The sequence below is a fragment of the Lycorma delicatula genome, chromosome 12 (assembly GCF_047948215.1).
Source record: "Lycorma delicatula isolate Av1 chromosome 12, ASM4794821v1, whole genome shotgun sequence".
NCBI classification, from domain to species: domain Eukaryota; kingdom Metazoa; phylum Arthropoda; class Insecta; order Hemiptera; family Fulgoridae; genus Lycorma; species Lycorma delicatula.
The window spans coordinates 18,342,121-18,367,217 of record NC_134466.1 but is presented as its reverse complement, the minus strand read 5'-3'; the positions used below and the strand labels follow the sequence as shown (position 1 = coordinate 18,367,217).

Here is a 25,097-nt window from a genome sequence, read left to right as displayed (position 1 = left end):
GTTACGCTATTTCTCAACATAGTCACCAATCCACTTTCCAATAACCTTGTCATAGAACAGAGCCGCCTGTGTTTTCAGCCATGTTTCTACGCTGGTCTGCAACTCGATGTCTGTGGCAAAATGTTGTCCTCCTAGCCAGCATTTCATGTGATCAAAGAGGTGAAAATCGGATGGAGCCAAGTCAGTGCTGTATGGTGGGTGATCAAACACTTCCCAATGAAAACGCTGCAGGAGCTTCTTTGTTACAGCTGCAGTGTGCGGCCGAGGATTGTCATGGAGAAAGACAATGCCTGATGACAACATTCCTCTCCGCTTATTCTTATTCACCCACCATACAGCCCGGAATTGGCTCCATCTGATTTTCACCTCTTTAATCACATGAAATGCTGAACTAGGAGGACAACATTATGGCACATACATCGCGAGTAATTATTATCATTATCAGGCTTGAAATTCCAACCAATCGAATTCTTTGTTTTTTAACCAATCATAAGGTGAGTGTAATTCTTATCATTATCGGGCAAAAAATTCCAACCAATCGTATTCTTTGTTTTTTAACCAATCATAAGGTGAGAGTAATTCTTATCATTAGCAGGCACAAAATTCCAACCAATCGTATTCTTTGTTTTTTAACCAATCATAAGGTGAGAGTAATTCTTATCATTAGCAGGCACAAAATTCCAACCAATCGTATTCTTTGTTTTTTAACCAATCATAAGGTGAGAGTAATTCTTATCATTAGCAGGCACAAAATTCCAACCAATCGTATTCTTTGTTTTTTAATCAATCATAAGGTGAGAGTAATTCTTATCATTATCAGGCACAAAATTCCAACCAATTTTTAACGATTTTGTCGAATTGCCTCATCCACTCGCTCAACAAGATCATCGGTTGACACTCGCCTCCTTTCCTGACCGCCTGCATCATGAACATCTGCACGTCCTGCTTTAAAGTTCCTGCACCATTGTCGCACTTTGCTGTCACTCATTGAACTTTCACCGTACACATTACTTATTCGTCAATGAATTTCAGCTGCATTAACCCCCTCAAGCCCCTTTTGGGCTAATGCACAAAAGCACGTTAATGTGGAAAAAGAAAGGTACGAATGTTTAATTCTGTACTTAAAGGAATGGCTGAATAAGTTTATGTAATTGACTAGATTTTATGTACAGAGAAAATATGGACTACACAAAATTTAATTTAAATAAATTATATATATATACTTTTTCTTTTTTTTTTTTTGAGAAGTATTAGATGATATTTTGTTTTTTGAGTAAAAGGATTAAGTAGAGAAATTTTTATTATCTCTACTGCTACTGATAGTTTTTACCAATATCCCAATAAACCTTTCATCAAAATAAATATGCAACTGTGTTGGAATAGTAGTCAAGAATCTCAAAGTGATCAACCTAAAATTTGTTTGATTATTTGGATTATTTTTTTTGGAATTGGAAATTTGAGGGTTTTATACATTTTACTAATAGCCATAAAAAATTACACGTTGGAAGTTTCTAATGTTATGCAAACAGTTCATAATATCAGATTTCATGATTATGCATTCAACCATTTCATTGAAATTAAGCAAAATAGACACGAATGCAGACACAACCAAACGTACAGAACTGTATCCAACCTTCTTTTTTTTTATTTTTTAGATTTAGGGGATCTAAAAGTGTTAAAAAATACAAAAAAAACTGGGCCAACCTTTTGATTCATTAAAATACTTTATCTTTGTATAGAATTCTATACTTTAACTACTTGAAAAGTAAAAACTTAGCACAAAAAATTTGATATTTGGAAATTTTAATTAATTAATTTTAAAATTTGTGTTTACATGTTTCGTCACCAATGATGATTCTGTCTAAAAACATGTCCTGTTCGTTACCATAGCAATCGAAATATTTTTGGCAGATCTCCAAGCGCATTGTTTATGCAACTGTGTGATTTGTTTTGGGACTCATCTTGCACAGCCTTTATGAAACCCAAGTCTGTTGTGGATGATTTCGTTGGCAGAACCGTGGCTAATTTGCAGACGATGTGCCACTTCATCAATAGTTACCTGTCTGTCTAAGAAAACCATGTCACGTGCACGCTCAATGTTTTCCTCATTTATGGTGGTAAATGGTCGTTCGGCTCCTTCATCATGCGTAACACTTGTGCACCCGTTTTTGAATTTTTCAATCCGTTTGTAGACACTCCGTTGTGGCAACACACTGTTCCCGTACTGTACCGAAAGTCTTTGATGAATTTCAGTGCATCTTCCGATACATCTTCCGACCACAAAAAACAGATCATTGAATGTTGCTCTTCTTTGGTGCAAACTGAAAGCGGAGCAGCCGCTTAACGGCTGGGCAGTGATAATGGAACTAACCTAGCAGAATCAAACCTGCACAAACAAAAATTAAATCATACATGCATCATCTACGCAACACAACAGTACTACCAACATAAACAAAAATATAACTAAATTGTGGATAATAATTGACTTACCCTCGCATTAAGTTAAAGTAAAAAACCAAATAAAAAAAAGTAAACTGTTAATAGACACCATGTATGAATCAGAAGTAATGTTGGTACATATTTAAAAATATTATTTTTAAATCATTCACTTAGTTTATTGCTAATAGAAAAACCATATTATTATTTTTTTATTTATTATTATTACTATTACTGTCCTCCATAACGGCATGGTACCAACTCTGTCTTATACATGAAATGTTCTGGATTCAATTTGCAGTCTGGTTTAACATTTTTCATTCATTATAAAGTTCATCTCATAAAAATAAAATGATTAACTGGACGATGGAGTAATTATGTTCACTGCATGACACTTTCCGACAGTGAACTGAATGAAAATGCCATTTGTAGGCTGAATATTACCTACATTTCAGTAAGCTTGGCATGACATAATACAATATATTTAGATATGTGAAGAAGGAAACCAATTCACCCCTGAATTTCCAATATAAATCTGTCATGAGAAGTTATTGTTCTTAAGGATATTTACGTTATTTTTGGGATTGACTTGTGACACACAGCATTTAACATGTATAATCTAACCTTGTTACGTTTTTCATTTACGTGGATTAGATTTCATTAATATTTACTGAAAGTGTGCAACTTTGTAGCACATTGTAACTCATAAATTTTTTTCTTTTTTCTTTTTTTTTACATATTTTAAAAGAAATATATTTGTAATGGTTAGAATACAAGTATAGGTAGCATAAAGGTATTACGAGAGCAAAGTCTCTTGATATTTTCACTGAATTTATGGAATAGATTGGTCTATTTATGCATGTACTAGTTAAGGTTTAACTGGTTAAAACTTTTTTATTTTATTTTTACGTCTTACATATTTGAAAATATCATTCTATACACTTGTTGAAATATGTTTTATTCATAGACAATTTTTGGGAAAAAAAATAGTAGAAATTCAACAGAATGAACAGATATAAAACTCTAGGGAATGATGCGTAGTGAACTGTACATATGGGAACTATACATCCATCAACAAGTTGTTTGTATCCACTCCCGAAGGATTAAAAACATCATTGCCCATCCTATTATTGTAAAATATGTGAAAGTATCGAACCAGTAAATAAACCATTTGATCAATAAATATTAAGTTGCATGATGTATTAATAGCACATCTACACTTTATAAATTTGAGTAAATATTATAATGGGCCATCCAAAAAAATATTCTGTATAGTCATCAACAAATTTTGGAGCAAATTAAAAAAATCATATCTCGGAAAATACCAGAAATATGAACAAGTATTTTTTTTTTAAATTCATAATTTCAAAAAGTTTTTTTACATACGTTAGAATGTTTCAATATCAGCTCCGTCGGTCACTCTGCAAACATCCAGCCGATAATCGACTTCTGCCCGTGTCCTCTAGACCATCCCCTAACCTACAATTATGTCGATTGACACAACCACTCACATGGAAAGTCAGTTATTGAATAAATGCAAAATAAACTATTCTTGTTAATGGCATTGAAAGAATTACCTTAGAGTAATGAATTTGTAAATAAATTGATTTAAATGCCTTATTATTTTACCTATTCTACATCCTACCTTAAATGCTGATTGATTGTTATCCCAAGATTTTTAACAATAGAAGCTTAATTAATTTTAAGTTACTTTTAGAATAGCAAATAGTATAAGAGCATACTATCTATTCAAGGCCAGGTAGATGAACATTTCATAAATGTCATGAAACCTGTTTTATTTACATTTACTTCCAACAGATTAATGTCCAACTATGTTTTCAGTCTGTAAACTCTGTTGTGTTAATAATTTGAGCTTGTCCCCTTAAAATCCCCCTTCCCTGAATGAAATTGAGCAACCCCTTCAAATTTAAAAAAAACAGTGTAATCAGCAAAAGACAATATTTTACAACGTTCATAATTTATGAACAGAGAATCATTAACGTAATTATAAATAAAATCGAGCCTAAAATAGTTTCTAGAGGTTCACGATACTGCACTACACAATAGCGGCTAATGTACTGCTTATTTTAATGTACTGCTGTCATCTACTCGTCAGGTTTAGAACCCATTAAGTGCTTTATCAGTGATTCTTATTTTTTCTCTATATTCCTCAACAAAAATTCAGAAGATAAGAAGATAGATGTTGACTTTTTTATTTCGATCCAGTTCCAAGGAAATATCCAAAATTAATTTGGTTAACTCATCTTGTGTATTAATTTTACTTCGGAATCCAAACTGATTATCTGATATAGAAGAGGTGTTGAGAATGTTCTCAGCCTGACAAAGAAAACAAAAGATATTTTGGAAATTCTTATTTTGTCTATTTCAATGTAGACAGCTTGAAATTTAATATATTTAGTTGACTTCAATCTTTTAACACCCTCAGTATAATGCAATTTGCCTGGAGCTCTTCAAAATAAACAGATGTCTCAGCTTTGACCTCATCATTTAAAATGGACATAATCATTTAATCAGCAAACCATTTCTTCAGGTTTGGAAAGAGGAAGTAATCGCTGGGAAAATCTCGCAAATACAGTGCATGTGGAAACACTTCAGAGCATATGTCATGGAGTTTTTTAGCAACTATACATTACTGTTTTGAAAGAGCACTTTCTTTTGGACTAGATATGCAGATTTAGCCCGACTAACACTCTTCAATTGACTCATTAATAAAGCACAGTACTCCCCAGTAAATAGTTCTGCCTCTTTCCAGGTAAGCTATGAACACCAAGGCACGAGAATCCCAAAAAGCCACACCCATGACTTTCCCAGTAGGTGGAACCATTTTCCCTTTCTCTGATACACTTTCACCTACTCCACTGTTTAAAACTGCTATTTTGTCACTTTCGTGTAGTGGTAATTTATATTTCATCTACTATTATAAAACACTAAAGAAAGTCCTTTCCTTTTTCTGTTTAGCCTCCAAAAGCACAATAAGGTATTACTTCAGAGGAAAATTGAGGATGACGTGTATGAATGCAAATGAAGTGTAGTCATGTACAGTCTCAGGTCAACCATTTCTGAGGTGTGTGATTAACTGTAACCCGACCACCAAAAAACACCACTGGTATCCACAATCTAGTATTCAAATCAATATAAAAGTAGCTGCCTTTACTAGGATTTGAACCTTAGAACTCTCGACTTCGAAATCAACTGATATGCCAGTGATGAGTTTCACAACTACATCAATCCGGTGGTTTTTGTCAATCAGTCGAATCATGTTTAAATACGTCTAAACATCCTTGAGAAGTGATCAATTTAATGTGATTTTCTTCAATTGTTAACAGATGTGACAGTGATCAAGCAGAAAGATTTATCATACTCAAAACATCAGTCATATGTAGTGAATGTGATCTATCAAGGTGCTTGCATTGTCAGCAAGTTCACGTACCTTCAGTCGGCAATCATTTATAATGGAGCTGTAACAATTTCATTGATCATAACAATTTTCAGGAGTCCTGAGCATTCATCATCTTGAATGAATGTATGACCACTTTTAATATCAGCAGATCAATTTTTACCATCGAAAAAGAGGGGAAGAACCCTTTAAAGTGGAATCTACATCTTTTTTTTATATGTCTGTTAGGGTTAACCGTTTAAAAACAAAGTGCTTTCATAATAGCTCACATTTAAATCTTACCAATTTTTCAGAGAATGTCAAAACTTGTTTGCTTTACTTGATCGCCACAAACAAGCAACTAGGCCAAGAACTTTCCAAACAAATAATTTCTTTAAATTGAAAATGGAGTAAATACCTTAACTTTAAATAACCAAAATAAGTTTACCCATTACTTGGGATTGGATGGGTTGTAAAGGACATACGTGGCTTTTTATTATTGCTACATCCTGTTAACGATTGTACAACAACACAAAATACTACTTAATATGTAACATAAAAGACTTTACCTAATGTAATGGTACAATTTGATAAACAAACAAATGAAAACAACACTATATAATCAAAAATTATTTAATAATAATTAATAAAATTAAATGATATATAAACAAACTCTTTCATTTTCTTTTCTTAATGAATAATTTACAATCCAGGCATGATATAAGCAATATTGTCTAAAATCTTTGTCAATTGCTGTTGTGGACAAACATTCATTTCAGGTACTTGCTGAGTTAAACATAGCAATGGACCCAAAACACAAAGTAATGAATCTAGTAATACAGATAAACTTCCAGAAACAGCTATTTGACCCTGAAACAAAATATACACATAAGCCAACAAATAAAAGTCTTTTTTTATTATGGTACCTTTCTTTCTTTTACACAATTATCGCAAAGAACAATTTGTTTTAACATGTTTTATTTAATAAAATGGTGAATATTAATTAAATGTATTAAATTACTACTATTATTATTAAATTATGAAATGGTAAAATAAGAAGATGTCATGTACAATAAAAACTGACATAAATATACCTAAATGTGGTTTATTTAGTAAAGTGTTTGCCGCTATGATAGCATTCTGACCATTTGAACAAAAATTTTTAAAAAATACTGTTTTATAAAAGCTTAGTAACTGTTAGTATTATAAATTACCAGTTCAATTAAATAAAATTTAAATTAGGGAACTAAGTTTTATTGAATAAATCAGATGAGGAAACGATGAGAGAAAAACTAACTAACTTAAAGAAAGCAAAAAGGAAAGTGATAATGGTGTGAATACCTAGATGATAATAATAAAAAAATGCCAAAGTAAAAACAGCATAGGAAGAAATAGCCTACTATGAAGAAAATAGCGTCACGAATCCATAAACAAAAACAAAAATACTAGATAAATTGGAACAAAGAAAATAGTATAAAAACAAAACAGGAGTAAATGAAACAGCGATATATCAAAAATTAAATGAGGTAAGAAGGGTAATAGAAAAAGATAGAGAAAGATGGTTAAAGGAAGAATGCAATGGAACTGAGGACCTAGAAATGACATTAACATATGGTGTGTAGGAAGGTAAAGAGCATTTACAAAGGATAAATGGTAAAATGAGAGAAGTTAGGGATGACAATTGTAAAATGGCACACGAGGAGAAAGAAGTAAGACAAAAATAGAAGGAATTCAAGGAGGAACTGTGTATGACAAGAGAAAAATCTGAGGAACTAAATGAAAAAAATGAATTAGGATATGGCTGCAGATAAAGGGCATAGATATTAAAATGTGAAGTATAAAATGTAAGAAAAGAAACAAAGAATAAAAAATCAACTGCAGTATAGTATATTTCAGAAAAGTAGAGTATAGAATAGTATTGCGGTATAGTACAGTATAGAAAAACATCCTGTAGAATTTTTTTAAATGCTTAAATGAGGAAGGTGTGAAAGAAATAGGTGATCTGCATAAAAGGAAATGCTATACATTGATATATAGGAGGATGTACTTTTCTCAGGAGAAAACCAGAAATTATTCAGAAAGAGAACAATAAGGTTAATAGGTCATGCTGTTTTAATACTGTTAAGAGTAAAAAAGCTAGACGTTGGTAAGAATAATGGAAGAGAATGCAGAAGAGGTAGAGTTTGGATGCGGGAAAGGGAAAGGAACCAGACATGCCATTGGGCTTCTAAGGATAGAGGGGGAAAGATGCATTTAGAAAAACGAAGAGGAATGAGTCATGGATTTTCTTCATGAATTTAGAGAAGGTATTTGGTTTTAGTGGGAGAAAAATGATGAGGATTCCTAAAGAGTAAAAAGTAATTTTAAAAACAGAATATATGGCGAAAATTGAAAATAAACAAAAATCTCCAAAAACTAACTATAGCAAAATTAAAATAGTTAGGAAAAACCTATCAACTAACAAAAAATATACTATATAATAAACTCTCCCTTTCTTTTAATGCTAAATTTACATATTACAACATAACCATTAATCAAGAATGCTTATATACTGCTGAAATATGATGATAATCAAAGAATCATGACTGGAAGAAACTAGTTAAAACAAAGGAAAATTTTAAGAAAGATCTAAATATAAAAATAATCAAATACTTTAAGATCAAATGAAGAAATTTACCAGAAATTTGAATAAATGAAAGAATTAATAAGAAAAAGAAGATTAGACTTTTACAGACACTTAAAAAGAATTGAGGACGACAGATAAAAAAAAGAAGAATCTTTCATACGTAACCTTCTATTCTACAAAATTTAAAGATTTGCTGATGTTATAGTAATTCTAGCTGAGAGTAATAAAGATTTAGAAGAAACAGTGAATGGCACAGATGAAGTCCTATGCAAGAACTATCACATGAAAATAAACAAAAACAAAACAAAAGTAATGAAATATAGTAGAAATAAAACAGATGGATCACTGAATATAAAAATAGGTTGAGAAAAATCTATGAAGTTAGAAGATTTTTCTTATCTGGGAAGTAGAATTACTAAAGGTGGATGAAGCAGGAGCGAAATAAAATGCCGAATAGCACAGGCGAAACAAGCTTTCAGTCCAAAATATAATTTGCTTACATCAAAGATTAATTTAAACATCAGCAAAATATTTTTGAAAGTATATGTTTGGAGAATAGCTTTATGTGGAAGTGAAACTTGGACGATCAGAGTACCTGAGAAGAAAACATTAGAAGCTTTTGAAATTCGAGAATCAATGCAAGAATTATATGAGAATATTAAAAATCAGATGGATGGATAAAGTGACAAATGAAGAGGTATTATGGCAAATTGATGAAGAAAGAAGCATTTGGAAAAATATAGCTAACAGAAGAGACAGACTTACAAGCCACATCTTAAGGCATCCTAGAATAGTCGCTTTGATATTGGAGGAACAGATAGATAGGAAAAATTGTGCAGCCAGGCAGCGTTTGAAATGTGTAAAACAAATTATTAGGGATGTAGGATGTAGGGGTATACTAAAATGAAATGACTGGCACTAGATAGGGAATCTTGGAGAATTGCATCAAACCAGTGAAATGACTGAAGACAAAAGAAAAACAATTCATATTTAAATATGATACCAAAATAACAGTTTGATATCTACCAAAAGATTGTAATACCAGCAGAGTAGTTTATTTTGTTTCAATCACTAAGATAATAAATATCTATCCCTACAATCAAAAATTGAATTCCATTTATAATTAATTGTTTTAAAAAAGATATATTCTTCAGAAATGGAGATCTCTGTGGAAGACATATTTATAGTTTCATTCAAATGTGATGTAAAATTTCCTAACTATTATCAATTGATAAACAAAATTTAAGTAAAAACAAATTATTTTAGAAGAAAAATGTTAAAATTTAACATTTATTTTTAAAAAAATATAACATTTTTACAGTTTCGCTCAATCTGGATCTCAGATGCCAATCTCTGCTGCATCAGACCTAATAAATGTAAATTTTAAAAATATGATATAAAAATTTCTAATTATTATTCAATTGATTAACATAATTTAAGAAAAAACATATTTTAAAAGAAAAATATTAAAAATCATTAAAAATTAATGATTACTTATAAAAAATATATGAAATTTTTATGGTTTCAGTCAATGAGGATCTTGGATGCCATTCTCGACTTTTTCAGACCTAATAACTATGAATTTTCAAATTTTATATAAAAGTTTCTAATTATTATCATTTGAATAACATAATTTAGGTAAATACAAATTACTGTAATGGAAAAATGTTAAAATTTAAAAATTATTTTTAAAAAAATACTGTACTGGAATTATAAGTGTGCCTCTGTAATGATAGATGGCAGAACTAAAATGTCATTCAATAAGTAGACACAGTAGTGTTAGCATTTCTGTGAGATATGCACTAGCTACTGGCATGAGATGACAACCATAATGCTTCTCTCTCACACTACCTCACGACAAGGCATACGGCCCCATCAGTAATCAATGGACAAAAAAGAACAACAAGCATTACGTAGATCAATTTTTAATCAAGTCAAAAAATTAATCTTTTATGATGCCATGGATGCAACACTGAAGAAGGGTTTTAGAAACTGGATAAATCATGATATTTTAAAAACATGATCTCTCAACTGAGATAACTTCACCAGTTTTTTTTTTTCTGCTGAGGGTATACAAAAGATAAACATACACATCTCCACTGACAGATTAGTAGTACTGCAACATTAAATTGTGGCATTATATCTCCTACTGCAACCACTTTTTTCAGAGAGTAGCCCACACACGGACAAACACTGAAAATCAATAGTTGTTCTGTGGCCAACATAAAAGTGCCTACATGTAGGTTTAATGATGCCAATGAAAAGCTGTAAGTTAAAAATAAATTTAAAACGCTATGAACTGAATTTCTTTATCTACAGTGTTTTTATATTATTTTATAACGAGGTAAAGACTTATAGTACAATTTGCATAAACTTTGTATAAATAATAATAATAAAAAACAACAAAGTTTTACATCATGTTCCTTCAGGCGTTCTCCGATGATTGTCAATGATTCACCCAATAATCGTAGATGTGCAGCAACATCAATCGGCTGTGTACCAATAACTTTATATAAACCAGGGCCAACAACCGGTTCTGAGACAAGACTTGCGGCTGACTTACTACTGCTTCTAAAACAAATAAAGAAAAAAATTAATTTTGTAATTTATACATTTAACATTATCATAAAAATCCCACAAATAATAAATATAAATCGATTGATTAAATTAAATTATATCCGGTTATAAATTTTTATTAATATTAATCGCTATAGAAAAAACCAAAATTTTAAACTTTAATAACCTATCTTCCAGTTATGTTGAAGAGCATTGACATTATTAATATGAAACTTTGAATCAACCTCATGACAAAAGTGTTAACAACATTGTCAGATTAGTGTAAAATAAACACAAGAATTTCAGTCCCATATAAACAACAACCAGATGCACCATCAGTTACTAAAAATACCAGAATATGACCACAAAACTGAAATGGCTGCTGACAAAATCCCTATGATACTTAACTAAGGAAATATAAATATCTACTGCTAAGGAAATAAATATCTATTATAAAAAGGAGATATAAATATCTGGGAGGCAAGTGTCTCTCATTGCTAGTTGATTTTTTTCCTTTTTTTGCTTATTTATTTCACTCTTTTGCATCCAGTAAAATTTTTAAAAAAATTTTCATAAAAATCTTGCTTCAACTTTTATTTCTTAAAATCTTGGAATGATATACATCCATTAAAAAAAAAGAAAGAAGTAGCTTCCAATACAAAGGGACTGGAGTCTGTTTTAAATTTAAAAAAAGCAATTTGTATTAATTTGTTTTTTTTAATTGTCACTCATAAAAAATTAAAACTGTTAAAACAATTTATTTTCTCTATTAAGACTAAATACTAGTAAAAATTTGTTGCAAGTAGATATTTATATTAAAAATGAAATATAAATACTTAAAGAGGATATATTTATAAATAAACCAATTACATGAATAGCTCAGCATGGAATAATTTGGAGAAGTGACCAGAACTAATATGGTATTACATCGTACAGTGATACTGATACTGTTTACCGACTCATACCTTTTAGGAAAAATACTTCTATCATATCTTTGTTTTTCCTGTTTAGCCTCCGGTAACTACCGTTTAGATAATACTTCAGAGGATGACTGAGGATGATATGTATGAGTGTAAATGAAGTGTAGTCTTGTACATTCTCAGTTAGACCAATCCTGAGATGTGTGGTTAATTGAAACCCAACCACCAAAGAACACCGGTATCCACGATCTAGCATTCAAATCCATGTAAAAATAACTGGCTTTACTAGGACTTGAACGCTGGAACTCTCGGCTTCCAAATCAGCTGATTTGGGAAGACGCGTTCACCACTAGACCAACCCGGTGGGTTACTTCTATCATATCTATATATGATTTAATTTTTACCTTTATTAATAACATCATAATTGATATAAGTGTAGTCATTTTAATCACTATTTTTACTGTAGAATTTCCAGGCCAAAGAATATGTTTCATTCTGGCTGTCACGCAAATACAATCACCAGTTTAGTCTTTTTTTTATTCCTACTTTTCTGATACAGACGTGTGTTGTTTTTGTTTGTGCTTCATGCATATTGGATTTTGAATATTCTTACCAATTTAGATAATAATGCTTTGTAGTTATATAAATGATCCTAAAAACTTTTTCACTAACAAGAAATATTACTCAATTGGTTAAAAAAATCATATGAATTCTAATCTGGGAGTAAAATAGGGAAATCGAACTACTTTTGGACTTTTCGTATCTGCTATAATTCTTGTGTAACTTTACTAAGCAGCTGACCAAAATATTGATGATGAAGAAGGATATGGTGATTTAAATAATAATGAAAAATGATAGGATCCAGATTTCCAAAGTAAGACTACTGAACCTCACAAAATTCCTACAGCAGAACTTAATAACTGGTTCATCATTTGTCTAAAATGCAGTCAAGAGTAAAAAGGCTGGAACCTTGAAAATTGCATTAATGTATGGTTTTTCCATGTTAGGCAGCAAGAATTTTAGAACCCATTCCTTACAAGATATTACAGCACATTCCAATAACCTTCTTTTTTCGGTTTAGTCTCCAGAACCAGGCATTACTGCAGAGGATGATATGTATGAACGTAAATATAGTCTTACACAGTCTCAGGTCGACCATTCCTGAGATGTGTAGTTAATTGAAACCCAACCGACAAAAATGTAGATTCATTACTTTGTGTTTTGGGTCCATTACTATGTTTAACTCAACAAGTACCTGAAATGAATGTTTGTCCACAACAGCAATTGACAAAGATTTTAGACAATATTGCTTATATCATGCCTGGATTGTAAATTATTCATTAAGAAAAGAAAATGAAAGAGTTTGTTTATATATCATTTAATTTTATTAATTATTATTAAATAATTTTTGATTATATAGTGTTGTTTTCATTTGTTTGTTTATCAAATTGTACCATTACATTAGGTAAAGTCTTTTATGTTACATATTAAGTAGTATTTTGTGTTGTTATACTATGGTTAACAGGATGTAGCAATAATAAAAAGCCACGTATGTCCTTTACAACCCATCCAATCCCAAGTAATGGGTAAACCTAAATGGGTTATTTAAAGTTAAGGTATTTACTCCATTTTCAATTTAAAGAAATTATTTGTTTGGAAAGTTCTTGGCCTAGTTGCTTGTTTGTGGCGATCAAGTAAAGCAAACAAGTTTTGACATTCTCTGAAAAATTGGTAAGATTTAAATGTGAGCTATTATGAAAGCACTTTGTTTTTAAACAGTTAACCCTAACAGACATATAAAAAAAAAGATGTAGATTCCACTTTAAAAGGGTTCTTCCCCTCTTTTTTGATGGTAAAAAATTGATCTGCTGATATTAAAAGTGGTCATACATTCATTCAAGATGATGAATGCTCAGGACTCCTGAAAATTGTTATGATCAATGAAATTGTTACAGCTCCATTATAAATGATTGCCGACTGAAGGTACGTGAACTTGCTGACAATGCAAGCACCTTGATAGATCACGTTCACTACATTTGACTGATGTTTTGAGTATGAAAAATCTTTCTGCTTGGTCACTGTCACATCTGTTAACAATTGAACAAAATCACATTAAATTGATCACTTCTCAAGGATGTTTAGAGGTATTTAAACATGTTTTGACTGATTGACAAAAACCACCAGATTGATCTAGTTGTGAAACTCATCACTGCAAATCAGTTGATTTCGAAGTCGAGAGTTCTAAGGTTCAAATTCTAGTAAAGGTAGCTACTTTTATATTGATTTGAATACTAGATTGTGGATACCAGTGGTGTTTTTTGGCAGTTGGGTTTCAGTTAAACACATATCTCAGGAATGGTCGACCTGAAACCTGTAAAAGACTAAACTTCATTTACATTAATACTTATCATCCTCATTCATCCTCTCAAGTAATACCTTACGGTGGTTCCGGAGGCTAAACAGAATGAGAGAGAAAAGAGTGCACTTCAATAATGTAAATTCTTTATTGGATTTAATATGACAGCATCACAATCCTACAAAATGGAAATTCTTTATGGAACCCTCTAAAATGAGTTTGAAAGTTGTCCTCCTTTACAATGGAAAAGAGAAACCATTAATTCCTATTGCTTATGCATTGACAATTGAAGGAAATAGACAATCTGAATTTTTATAATGCTGATAATATAGTTGAAAAGTAGTCTTGGCACATAATGCGGGAACGTAAAGGTATTCACCTAAAAGTGAAAGTACTCACTAGTTACTGGTGGGGGCTGAAAAAAGGCATTCCAGAGGCTAAATATTAAAGAAAAGCAGACGTTAGATAATACCATTCTAAAGGCTGTACAATTCTTTCAAAAATCAGGTTTTCTTTAAATCTGTTATTATATATTCTATGCTCCATTCAAATATTGTTTGAAGATTTGAAATCAGCATAAAAAGAAAACTGTAAAACACCTTTCTGAATACACAAAACAGAAAATTTTTTGTTTAGACCATTATTACCAGTTAGATCCATTCTTTGCAAAGAAGTTATCACAAAAAAATTTTTGCCTGATAAAAAGCCAGAGCTCCCATTTTACAATTTTAAAAAATATTCACATCTTTTATACGACTAAACTTTTATCCCATTGAATGTTTTAGTCAAATGAATCCTTAACTAATAGATAAAAAAATAAACCTATTTTTTTTATCCCAAGGGGGACCACCTCGGTTAATAATTTCTCACACCTAAAAATATTTTAAAGAAAACATCTGAGGTAACTACCTTGTTGCAGAACTTAATTGTACTCATTTTACAATTCAGTTTTGATTTTCAACACACTATTTAACCAATTATGGCATTTTATTTAAGAATTTACCTCGGTTACAACACTTAATATACCTATTACTTATTTCACATAACTGAAAAAATTTCCTCATTAAATAAATAATACAATAAATACTCTGTAAATAGTTTTACATTATAATTAATTTAATTTTTTATAAAAAAATTATATCTTTACAACAAAAATGACAAATTACAATGCAAAAAACCATGACGTGCTCTTAGTACAAGCCTAACTGCTCACCTAATAATGGAATTACCTGGACAAGCTTATGCTTGAAACCTTCCTTAAATTTGAAAAATAAACAAGATAAAAGAACAGCTTTTATTCTTTGACTCAAGCAGCTGACTGGCTCAGCAGTTGCAAGTTTTAGGTAAGCATCAATATATACAAACACAGACAATAACCTTACATACAGAGAAACCTCTACATAACAGCACCTTAAAAATACAAACGATTCAAAACAAAAAACAGTTTTATACCCTTCCAGACTCTTAAATAAAGCTTCTTTGAGTAAAAAATACTCAAGAAAGCAAATTAGTAAAAATAATTTTTATGCCAAAAAAAATACACTATACACTCTAATTATATAATTCTTGTTCATTAGTTAAATTCTTACTTCTTCTTTCATACTTATTTATTCAGACAAACTCTGCATATATCTATAGAAGGTAGAGAATGATATAGCTTACTGCACTAATTATCATACACATATCGATATTTGTTTATTGTTTAAACATTAGCACTGATTTCATGTTAAAATACAAATCAAGATATTCAGTAGATGTTTAATCTAAATTCTTTTTAAAGCAAAGTTCTTTAACAGAAATGTGATTTCTAGTACAAAAATAGTTAATGTTATCTAGTATTAATATTTAAGAATGCAGTACATTAATCAATAACCTCAATTACAACACTAAAGCAAACAATGGTAAATAAATTAACGATTTATATAATTCACGTTGATATGTTCTCTAGATCTTTCGGCTTACTTGGAAGCCATCATCATGAGTAAAAATTAACATATTAAAGTCAAAGTTTAAAAGTTATACATAAAATTTAAAAACAGTCACGATGACTGTCCCGATCCTACTAGTATAACAACTGTACAACTTACTATTATAACTACTTACTAATCTTACTAGTATAATGATTATACTAGTAGGACTGGAACAGCCATGACTGTTTTTAAATTTTAACTAGGATTTTTAAACTTTGACTTTAATACATTAATTTTAACGCCTTGTTAGTAAAATAGGCAAATATGGAATAAGATCCACAGTTTATTTAAGCCTGAGATGACAGTAAGTATAAAGTATAAAAGTTTAACATTAAGTATAAAGTATAACATAAGTATAAGTTTAATACTACGTTCAGACAGATACGGCTCAGACAGATGTGTGTACTACGTACACACATCTGTCTGAGCCTCTGTCGTTAGTCGACTAGCATAATGAGAGGGAGAGTCTCCCCACTACTTAATACATATTACTAATAACTAACCTATATTATTTGCATTTTATTAAATTACATTTTATTTAAATTACATTTTATTTGATTAATTACATGGCATTCAAAAACGTTAACACGCCTGATGATGGCTTCCAAGTAAGTCGAAAGATCTAGAGAACATATCAACATGATGGTAAGGTGGATTTTATTAATTGTTAATTTATTTATTTAACATATCAGCGGTACCATGTTTGAGAAATTAATTCAAACAATGGTAGTCGATATAGAATAGGAACCTCAAACTATAATAGCTGAATGTTGAAAAATAAATGAGTCGATTAATTATAAAATGTAAGAAAGATATTTGTGAAATCTTATTAAAAACAAACTAAACTGGTAGCTAACCTAGTGAATTAACATTATATATTAAGACAGAAGTGGTTAAGTAGAAAAATTTAAGTAGTTAATTATAAAAGAAAGTTTCAACCATGCAGTCCTATAGCAAAAAAGATCAATGGAGTTTTATATATAAAATTAACAAGATATGGATTAAATATGTCATCAGACACTTTGTATTAAAACAATGAACATAATCACAGGAATTTTCATAGTTAGATAACGAATATCAATCGAAGATGTACTGAAGTGATCTAATACATTACACTATAAAGTTAATGGAATTGAGAGAAGTTATCCCGATTTAAAAAGGGACAATAGTTCATTTTTTGTTTAGAAAAACAATTTGATCAGTCAAAATAATGCAGCGAAAATAATTTACAACTCTTTCAAAAAGAAATTTATAAACTATGTTTAAAAAGAAAATTATTCAGTTAATTTTTTATTTTTAGTTAAATTTCTTTAAACGCATTTTGAAGATGTGAAATAAAACTTTAATCGTTTCTTCAAGAAAGAAAACTTTCTGACTGTCTTTAACATGTACAACACTGAAATACAGGGTTTTCTGAGTCTCCGATTTTGAAATTTTTAAGTTTCCTGATCAATGAAAAATAGCCTGATTAGAAAAATAAATTTTGTTAAGGTAATCGTCATAATTTTCTAAACAATTGAGTATGGTAATAGCAAAATTCTTTCCAACAATCCTATGTTCTTGTACGATACGACTTAAGTTTATAAGGATGTATGTTTAAATGTTTCCTTAACACATTACGAACAATTGAAAGAGGAGTATTTAACTCATATATGTAAACTTGTATGGACTGCAAATAAATACCTTTTACACTCATCCAATACTTTCATTGGATACATTTGATCGTCCGTAACCTTTCTTTTGTTCAAAACTTCCCGTGGTCTTAAACATTTCATTAACATGCACGAATGACAACAGCAACCTGGTTTATATCATTTTCTAAACCTATGTTAAACCACCATATCCGATTTCATTTTTATGAAACACTTGACGAAATGCTTCTTCTTTTGAGTATTTATAGCTAATACAAAAATAACCGTGACTTTTGTTTTGGCTATGAAACATCACAGCCTCAGGTGTCACTTCCACATGACAAAGAATGACATCTATGAAACATTTGAATACTAATTTATATAAAACCTGTCCATAACATCTGCAAACTACATTTAAATTGATATTAACATTTAAAAATGTAAAGATCTTTTATGAACAACTAGTATTTTCTGGCTAAAAAAAATTATCTATTCATTAGTTTTAGTTAATAAATAAATGCATATTTACTTACTTAGCTGATTGATCCGATGGTGACGCTATTGCCAAATTACTACTAGTTGGTGACTGATTATTTTGTGACATTTGTTGGCCTACATTACCACTATTAGAAACACTAACAGTTGGTTGCTGTTGCTGTTGCTGCTGCTGTAGTTGTTGTTGCGGTTGCTGCTGCTGTTGTTGTTTATTAATAAATTTTCGTGTAGGTGTTGATTTTGATTTTTTACTAGCTGAACTTGCCGTAGTAGTAATTGTTGTAGCCAAAGAAGGAACTGTTGTTACAGTTGCACCAGGTACTTGTGGCTGGGGTTTATCTGGCCTTATACCACCTTTTGCTGCTAAGCGCTTAGCTCGTCGTTTCCATATCTATTAATCAATATTAAAAAAAAAAAATTAAACACACCTGTTTACTTTTTATAACATCTAAATACAATTAACACCTCTTTTTTCTTTCTTTTTTATACTTCTTTAAAGCAAATACAATACAACAAAAAAAATCTCTATTTTTATGGAACTTTATTTATCAACAAATAATTTAGCAAATAATCTAAACAGTTTTATTGAAAACAATTTACTTATTTAAACACTGCATAGAAATACAACTGGTCAGCCAATTAGTATAGTACTCAGTATATTATTACTTTCTTATTCAATTGTTTCTAGGTTTAATTCCGAGCAAAAATTTTTATCATAATTTCATTCTTGATATCATAAAAATGATATTCATTCTTAATATCATAAAAAGAATTACGATCTTTGCAATCATGCATATATAGGTGAATAAATAAAGAGAAAAAAAAGAAAAACAATGGTTTTGTGTAGTAAGGAACGGACTCTTCGGAGAAAATAAAAAAATAAATTAGTTAAACAAAATACATTGAAACATACAAAGGTTTAGTTTTAATTTTTTTTATTAAAAAACTAGCAGACCCAGTAATGCTTCGCTATTGCTAGATTTGAGGAAATTAAATAAACAAAATTTTAAAATTTGATAACACATTAACAAAACGTACGGAACTTCACAAAATTACCTTCCCCCTTTTTCCTTTTACCCCTTTCCTTTCCGCTGTTCCCCATTTTCCTTTTTCCCATCTTCATTTTTACCATATTCCATTTTTAGTTTCCTCAATTTCCCCCCTTTCCTTCCCATTTTCCCTTCCTTCCCCTATTTATCTTTCCCTTTTCCCTTTTTTTCTCCTTTTCCCTTTCCAATTCCTTTCCTTTATTTTCCCTTTTTTATTTTTTCCATTTTCCCTTCTTCCCTTTTACCTTTTTCAATTTTTCCCTTTTTTGATTTTCCCTATTTTCCTTTTCTCCCTTTTCCCCGCACATAAATTGTACCAGTAGTTTTTTAGTCTATAGCAGACACTCATATCGGAAACATTGAAATGGAATCATAAAATATTTAGTGTAGCATTTGTTGCTTTTACACCCGACAGACAGCGATGTTTTTCAAAAAAAGCATGTTTTTACCTGTCATAGGTGTGACATCTTAGGTATATAAATAGTAGGTATATAAAAACATGCACATATTCAAATGCAACGTTGAATCAAAATTTGAAAGCAATCTGTGAAGAACTTTCAGATTTAAGATTTTGAACAAACAACATTTACATTTTTATTTATAAAGATAAATTATTTTAACTGAAAGGGCTAAATTTTTTTTACGCCTACTTAAACATTTCATTAACATCCACGAATAGTAAACCATGACAACGATGACCTGTTTTATATTACATTGTAAGCCTATATTGAACCATTGTATCCAATTTCATTTTTATCGACCACTCTACATACTGCATCTTCTTTCGAGTATTTATGGCTAATACTGAGAAATACAACCATGATGTTTTACTGCTACTGGTAGTTAATAAAATAGAAAATAAATTAGATAATGATAGAAAACTGTTGTATTTACATTTTCAACAAAAAAAAGGAGAGAGCAGCATCAACATGAATTCAAAAAATTATTAAACAAAAGATGTTAATTTTGAACCAATTCAGTTCAAATATGCAAAGACTGACTATCATAAGAATTCATGACAGATACTGCAGTACGATGAAGTCAGCATACTGTTGTTTGTATTCAAAGCGTAGTTTACATCTGTTTCAGTGATTTTTAAATATAATTCTATTATACTGTGCAGTACATTAGAATATATTGTCCAGAAAATTATTTTTTCCTAGTAACAGCTACAGTTGTGCATTTACACTTTATTTCATATCATTTTTTGTATTTGATGATTCTTGAATAATTTTATATTTTTTTATTAAATTTATTTTATAATTTTTTATAAATTATTTTTCTAGTTGAAAGTACCGAATAATTATTATGTTTTTATTGTTTTATAGTTATTGCAATGAAATTCTTTTATATTACAGATAACTCTCATATATAATATTTTACAATAGACTTTTAACAAATAACTTGATAAATTTTTTATTTAATTGTTTGAATTTATAATTATATTAAAGTAGTGTTTTAGGAAAAGGTATTACCATCTCTTTTGTCATTATCACTAAGATTAGATAGTGATTTAAAACGTACTTAAAAATTTATTTTAGAAAACAACTCACATATTTTTCATTAAATGGTACAGTTGCCCAGAGTTCACCTAATTTCTTACTGGTTTGTGAAAAATCTGTAAAAAAAATTAATATTTTTAGTTGACCTTATTCTGAAAGCAATTCACAAAAAAAATAATAAAATTTACGAATTATGTATACATGTAGTAGTAAATACCTGCTATCTTACATTCTACGAGGCACGATTCAAAAGAGCAGATGGGTAACAAAATAAGAACACTTGAAAAAATGAAAAATTTATTAAGTTTCAAATACTTTATTTTCTATTTAATCACCATTTTGTTCTAAACACTTTTGATATGATATAAGCTTCTTCAGATCTACTGCATATAATTCCAGCACCTAGAACTGTAGCCACTTTTGAATCGAGATTTTCAACTCTTCACTATCCTTGAATTTTTTAAAACAATCCAGCTTTTGAGGTAATTAATAAATAATTAATAATTAATATATCCTCTGTAATAAGTCAAATATAACTTTATAACAATAACCTTCAATTAATATTGTACAGATAAATTTGAGAATGATTCTAATGATGATTTCTTCAATGAATTATTGATTATGTGGCTTTTACAATAATTAAGTATTTCAGATAATGATAATCATATTATCTAACACTGTCAGGATTCATTTGAATATTTGATTAAAAAAAAAAATTACTCGCAAAAAAATATAAATTTTTAGTAACTAACAGGATTAAAAACAATAAAGAAATATATTTTTATTTTAATTTAGTTTAATGATTAAAATTAAGAAAAAAACACTAAATATACAAATTGAGGCAAAACTATGCATATTATTTCTTTTGAGTGAAAGTAAATTAGAGTTGGGGAAAATGCATTACATTCAACATTGGTTCGGAATAGATTGAAGCCAATGTATTCTGTTTTCAACGTTGTTTTTTTGCATGAGATTTAAAAATGATGAAAGTGTAATTTTGTACATATATTTATTCTTAATTTTATTTTTTTGATTTGTTATTTGTTTTTCTTTTATCGATTTAACATGTTTTATTTCATTGAATAGCATCACAACTTACTTTGAAATAGCATGGAAATTGTTCTTTCAGAGTTAATTGTGCAGCTGCTTATTCATTAAAAACTCCTCTTTATATCAATGGCACAGGTAACTCTACTGAAGAAGAACTGGTTTAATTTTAAAGGTCCTCTAGAAGAAAGATTTTGATTTAATTTAAAATGAGTTTATAATTTTTTTAAGGACTTTTTTTATTTTCTTTAATGTCATTGAAGAAAAATAATTTTGACTTTCTATTGTTTATTTAAAAAATAATATATCCATGTAATAAAATAAATAAGAACCTTTTTGTTTTATATACATATTTATTTTTTTATACACACATGCATCTGCAGGTGACTACATAACTATTGTAATACTAGATTATACAGATCAATATAAGAATGACTTTCAAAAGCAAGTATTATTGTAACGCATTAGAAAATAAAATAAAACCTGTAATAAAGAGGAAAATCCTGGTTCTCTCTTAAAATATGTAATTCAACTACATGAAAACGCTCATCCCATACCACTTAAAAGAAACAGAAAGGTGTTCATAACTTGGGTCGGGAGGCATTGTCACACCCATCTTACAGTACCATCACATTTTTTTCTTTGATCTTCTCAAAGAGTTGTTAAGTGGTATTTACGTTGACAAAAATGAGGAGGTCAAGAATGACTCATCAGACACCAAGTTGAACAATTCTTCACTAGGAATAAGAAAGCTCACAGAATGATTAGACAAGGGCTAAATCTAGTCAGGAATTGTATTAATAGTAACTTTAGTTTCATTGTAATTGAATAATCATTTTTCTAGTTATTTATCTTTAATTATTGAATAACCCTCGCATATTAACTAATGAAAACCAGCTCATAGAAACTACATAAATGCTGCATTATGTCGATAATTAAAACTATCAATTATTTAACCAAAACCATATACTTTTTTAATATTTAATTTAATCAGAATAAAAGGAAAATACCCAATTCTGGATTTGCCTTCATCAGTTCCTGTCTTATTTCTTTAGCCCATAACATATACGCAGTAAATCTAGTTTTCTGAAAAAAATATACAAGAGATTACACAACAATGATAAGCAGTTATTTTTATGTTTCAGATTGATAAATAATACACATTTATATCTTGATCAAAAATTATACCAATATTGAAGAAATTGTAGTACAACAAAAAATACAGATGAGAATAAGAATTACTACTTAAATTTTGAAAATACAAACATTAGTAAGTAAATTTCTATAAGATTACCCTTTTTTTTAAAGAACATTACGAATAAAGTCTTGTATTTCACATTAATATTATACTTCACTTCAATTCTAATTCTCTTTCATCATGATAGATATTCATAAGTGGCAGTTTTTTCTTTTGTCATGTTAATGTACTCTTGCTTGCAGGTGACACTATAATCACCAAATAAACACTTGACTGTTAAAAGACTAACAATAACAATTTACACAAAACAGGGAAAATTATATTCATAAACAAACATTAAACTGAAACTGAATGCAAATGTTTGTGAAAATATTTGTATAATTTTATTTTTTTTAAATTTGGTTGGTTTTTTAGTAAATCTGTAAATAAAAAAAAATAATATAATCATTAATAACTACTTTTTTTTAGTCTCTGGAACCATCGCACATTAGGTATTGCTTCAGAGGATGAGATGAAATGACAATTTTGTAGAATATGAAAATGCTATGCCTCCCAGGATTCAACCCAGGACCTCTGGATGAAAGGCCAAAATGCTACTACTACTCATGCCACTGAGACCGGTGTGAGTATAGCAGCTTAATTCTAACACTTGGTGCAATCAAAATACTTTGAGACTAGTCGTGTAAAAAGTATAAAAAGTGCAGCAAAGATATGTGTAGAAAGTGAAAGCAAGCAGTGTTAGTCGGTAAACTAAGAGGTATTATTCTGTATAAATCAGGACTCTGTTTTTGTAACTTTGTGCATCAACACACCTATAATTTCACCATGGATCACACAGCTGAACAGAAGGATAACATCAAACTTTATGTCAAAATCAAAAATTCACAATCTTTGATCCAACAGGTGTAAAATCAAAAAAAAAAATGCGCTGGATGAGGTATTTGCACAGTATTCACACTTCAAGAGGAGTGTATGATCAGTGGAAGATGAAAAGAGATCAGTACAGCCTTCTTTCAACATTCACAAATTTTTGTAACATAAATTCATGCCCAAGGGATATACTCTCCGTGCTAAGATTTACAACAACTTATTAAGCCATTTGATAGAGGACATTCAACATAAATCACCTGTAATGCAAGAGAAATGGGAGCTCTATCTTAACAATGCTGTTCCAGCCACAGAGCTCACAAATGTGTGAATTTTTAACTCCAAAAACATGATTGTTACTCATGCCTGTTATACTTGCTAGATTTGGCACTTTTGTCTCTTTCCCCTTTCGCAAGATGAAGAAGGATTGCCATCATTGAAAAAATGCAGTGTAAGTCGCAGAGGTGCTTGACACTTAAAGTACATAATTTTTCAGAGCATTTCAACAGTGGGAGATATACTGCGAGTAGTGCACCACTTCACATTACTTTGAATGAGCTGACTTACAATCAGGTACTTAATTTTTTTAATAAGCCATCCCTAATTGTTCGATCCAACTTATGTTAATTGAATCATATATTGCATTGGCACAATTAATCAAATGAAATAAACAACCACTGGATAGATGCAAATATAATAAGAACACTTACTAAAATATTATTTAATGAGCAGTTTCATGGTTTTCTTCCACTTTTGTTTTCAAATTATAAACTCCATTTATTTTCACCCTTAAAAAACAGCTAGTTTAATTTACGATTTACTACATATATCTACGAGGTATTAAATTTCTTGAACATGGTTCCACTGGTATATTTTAATAAAATAATTAAAAGTAATTAATAAATGATATATCCAGAAAATAAAGAAATAGTAAGTATATTTGCTGGTAAGATGGATGTATCACTCATTAAATATATCACTATATTATTTTATATATATCACTTATAAGATGGATATATCATTTTTAATTATTCTACATCTACATTT

General features: G+C 29.7%; 1 protein-coding gene across 2 annotated transcripts in view; it reads right to left on the bottom strand.

Moving 5' to 3' along the window:
• Positions 1-6,452: 6,452 nt before the first annotated feature.
• Positions 6,453-25,097, bottom strand: part of LOC142332908 (uncharacterized) — a 46,395-nt gene continuing 27,750 nt past the window's right edge. For both annotated transcript variants that reach the window (XM_075379610.1, XM_075379611.1), the window contains 5 exons: positions 22,996-23,071; positions 20,990-21,054; positions 18,426-18,778; positions 10,874-11,030; positions 6,453-6,703 (listed from right to left, as the gene is read on the bottom strand). In XM_075379610.1, the coding sequence (XP_075235725.1) occupies positions 6,536-6,703; positions 10,874-11,030; positions 18,426-18,778; positions 20,990-21,054; positions 22,996-23,071 (819 nt within the window). In that variant the 3' untranslated portion in view covers positions 6,453-6,535. The remainder of the gene's footprint in view (positions 6,704-10,873; positions 11,031-18,425; positions 18,779-20,989; positions 21,055-22,995; positions 23,072-25,097) is intronic.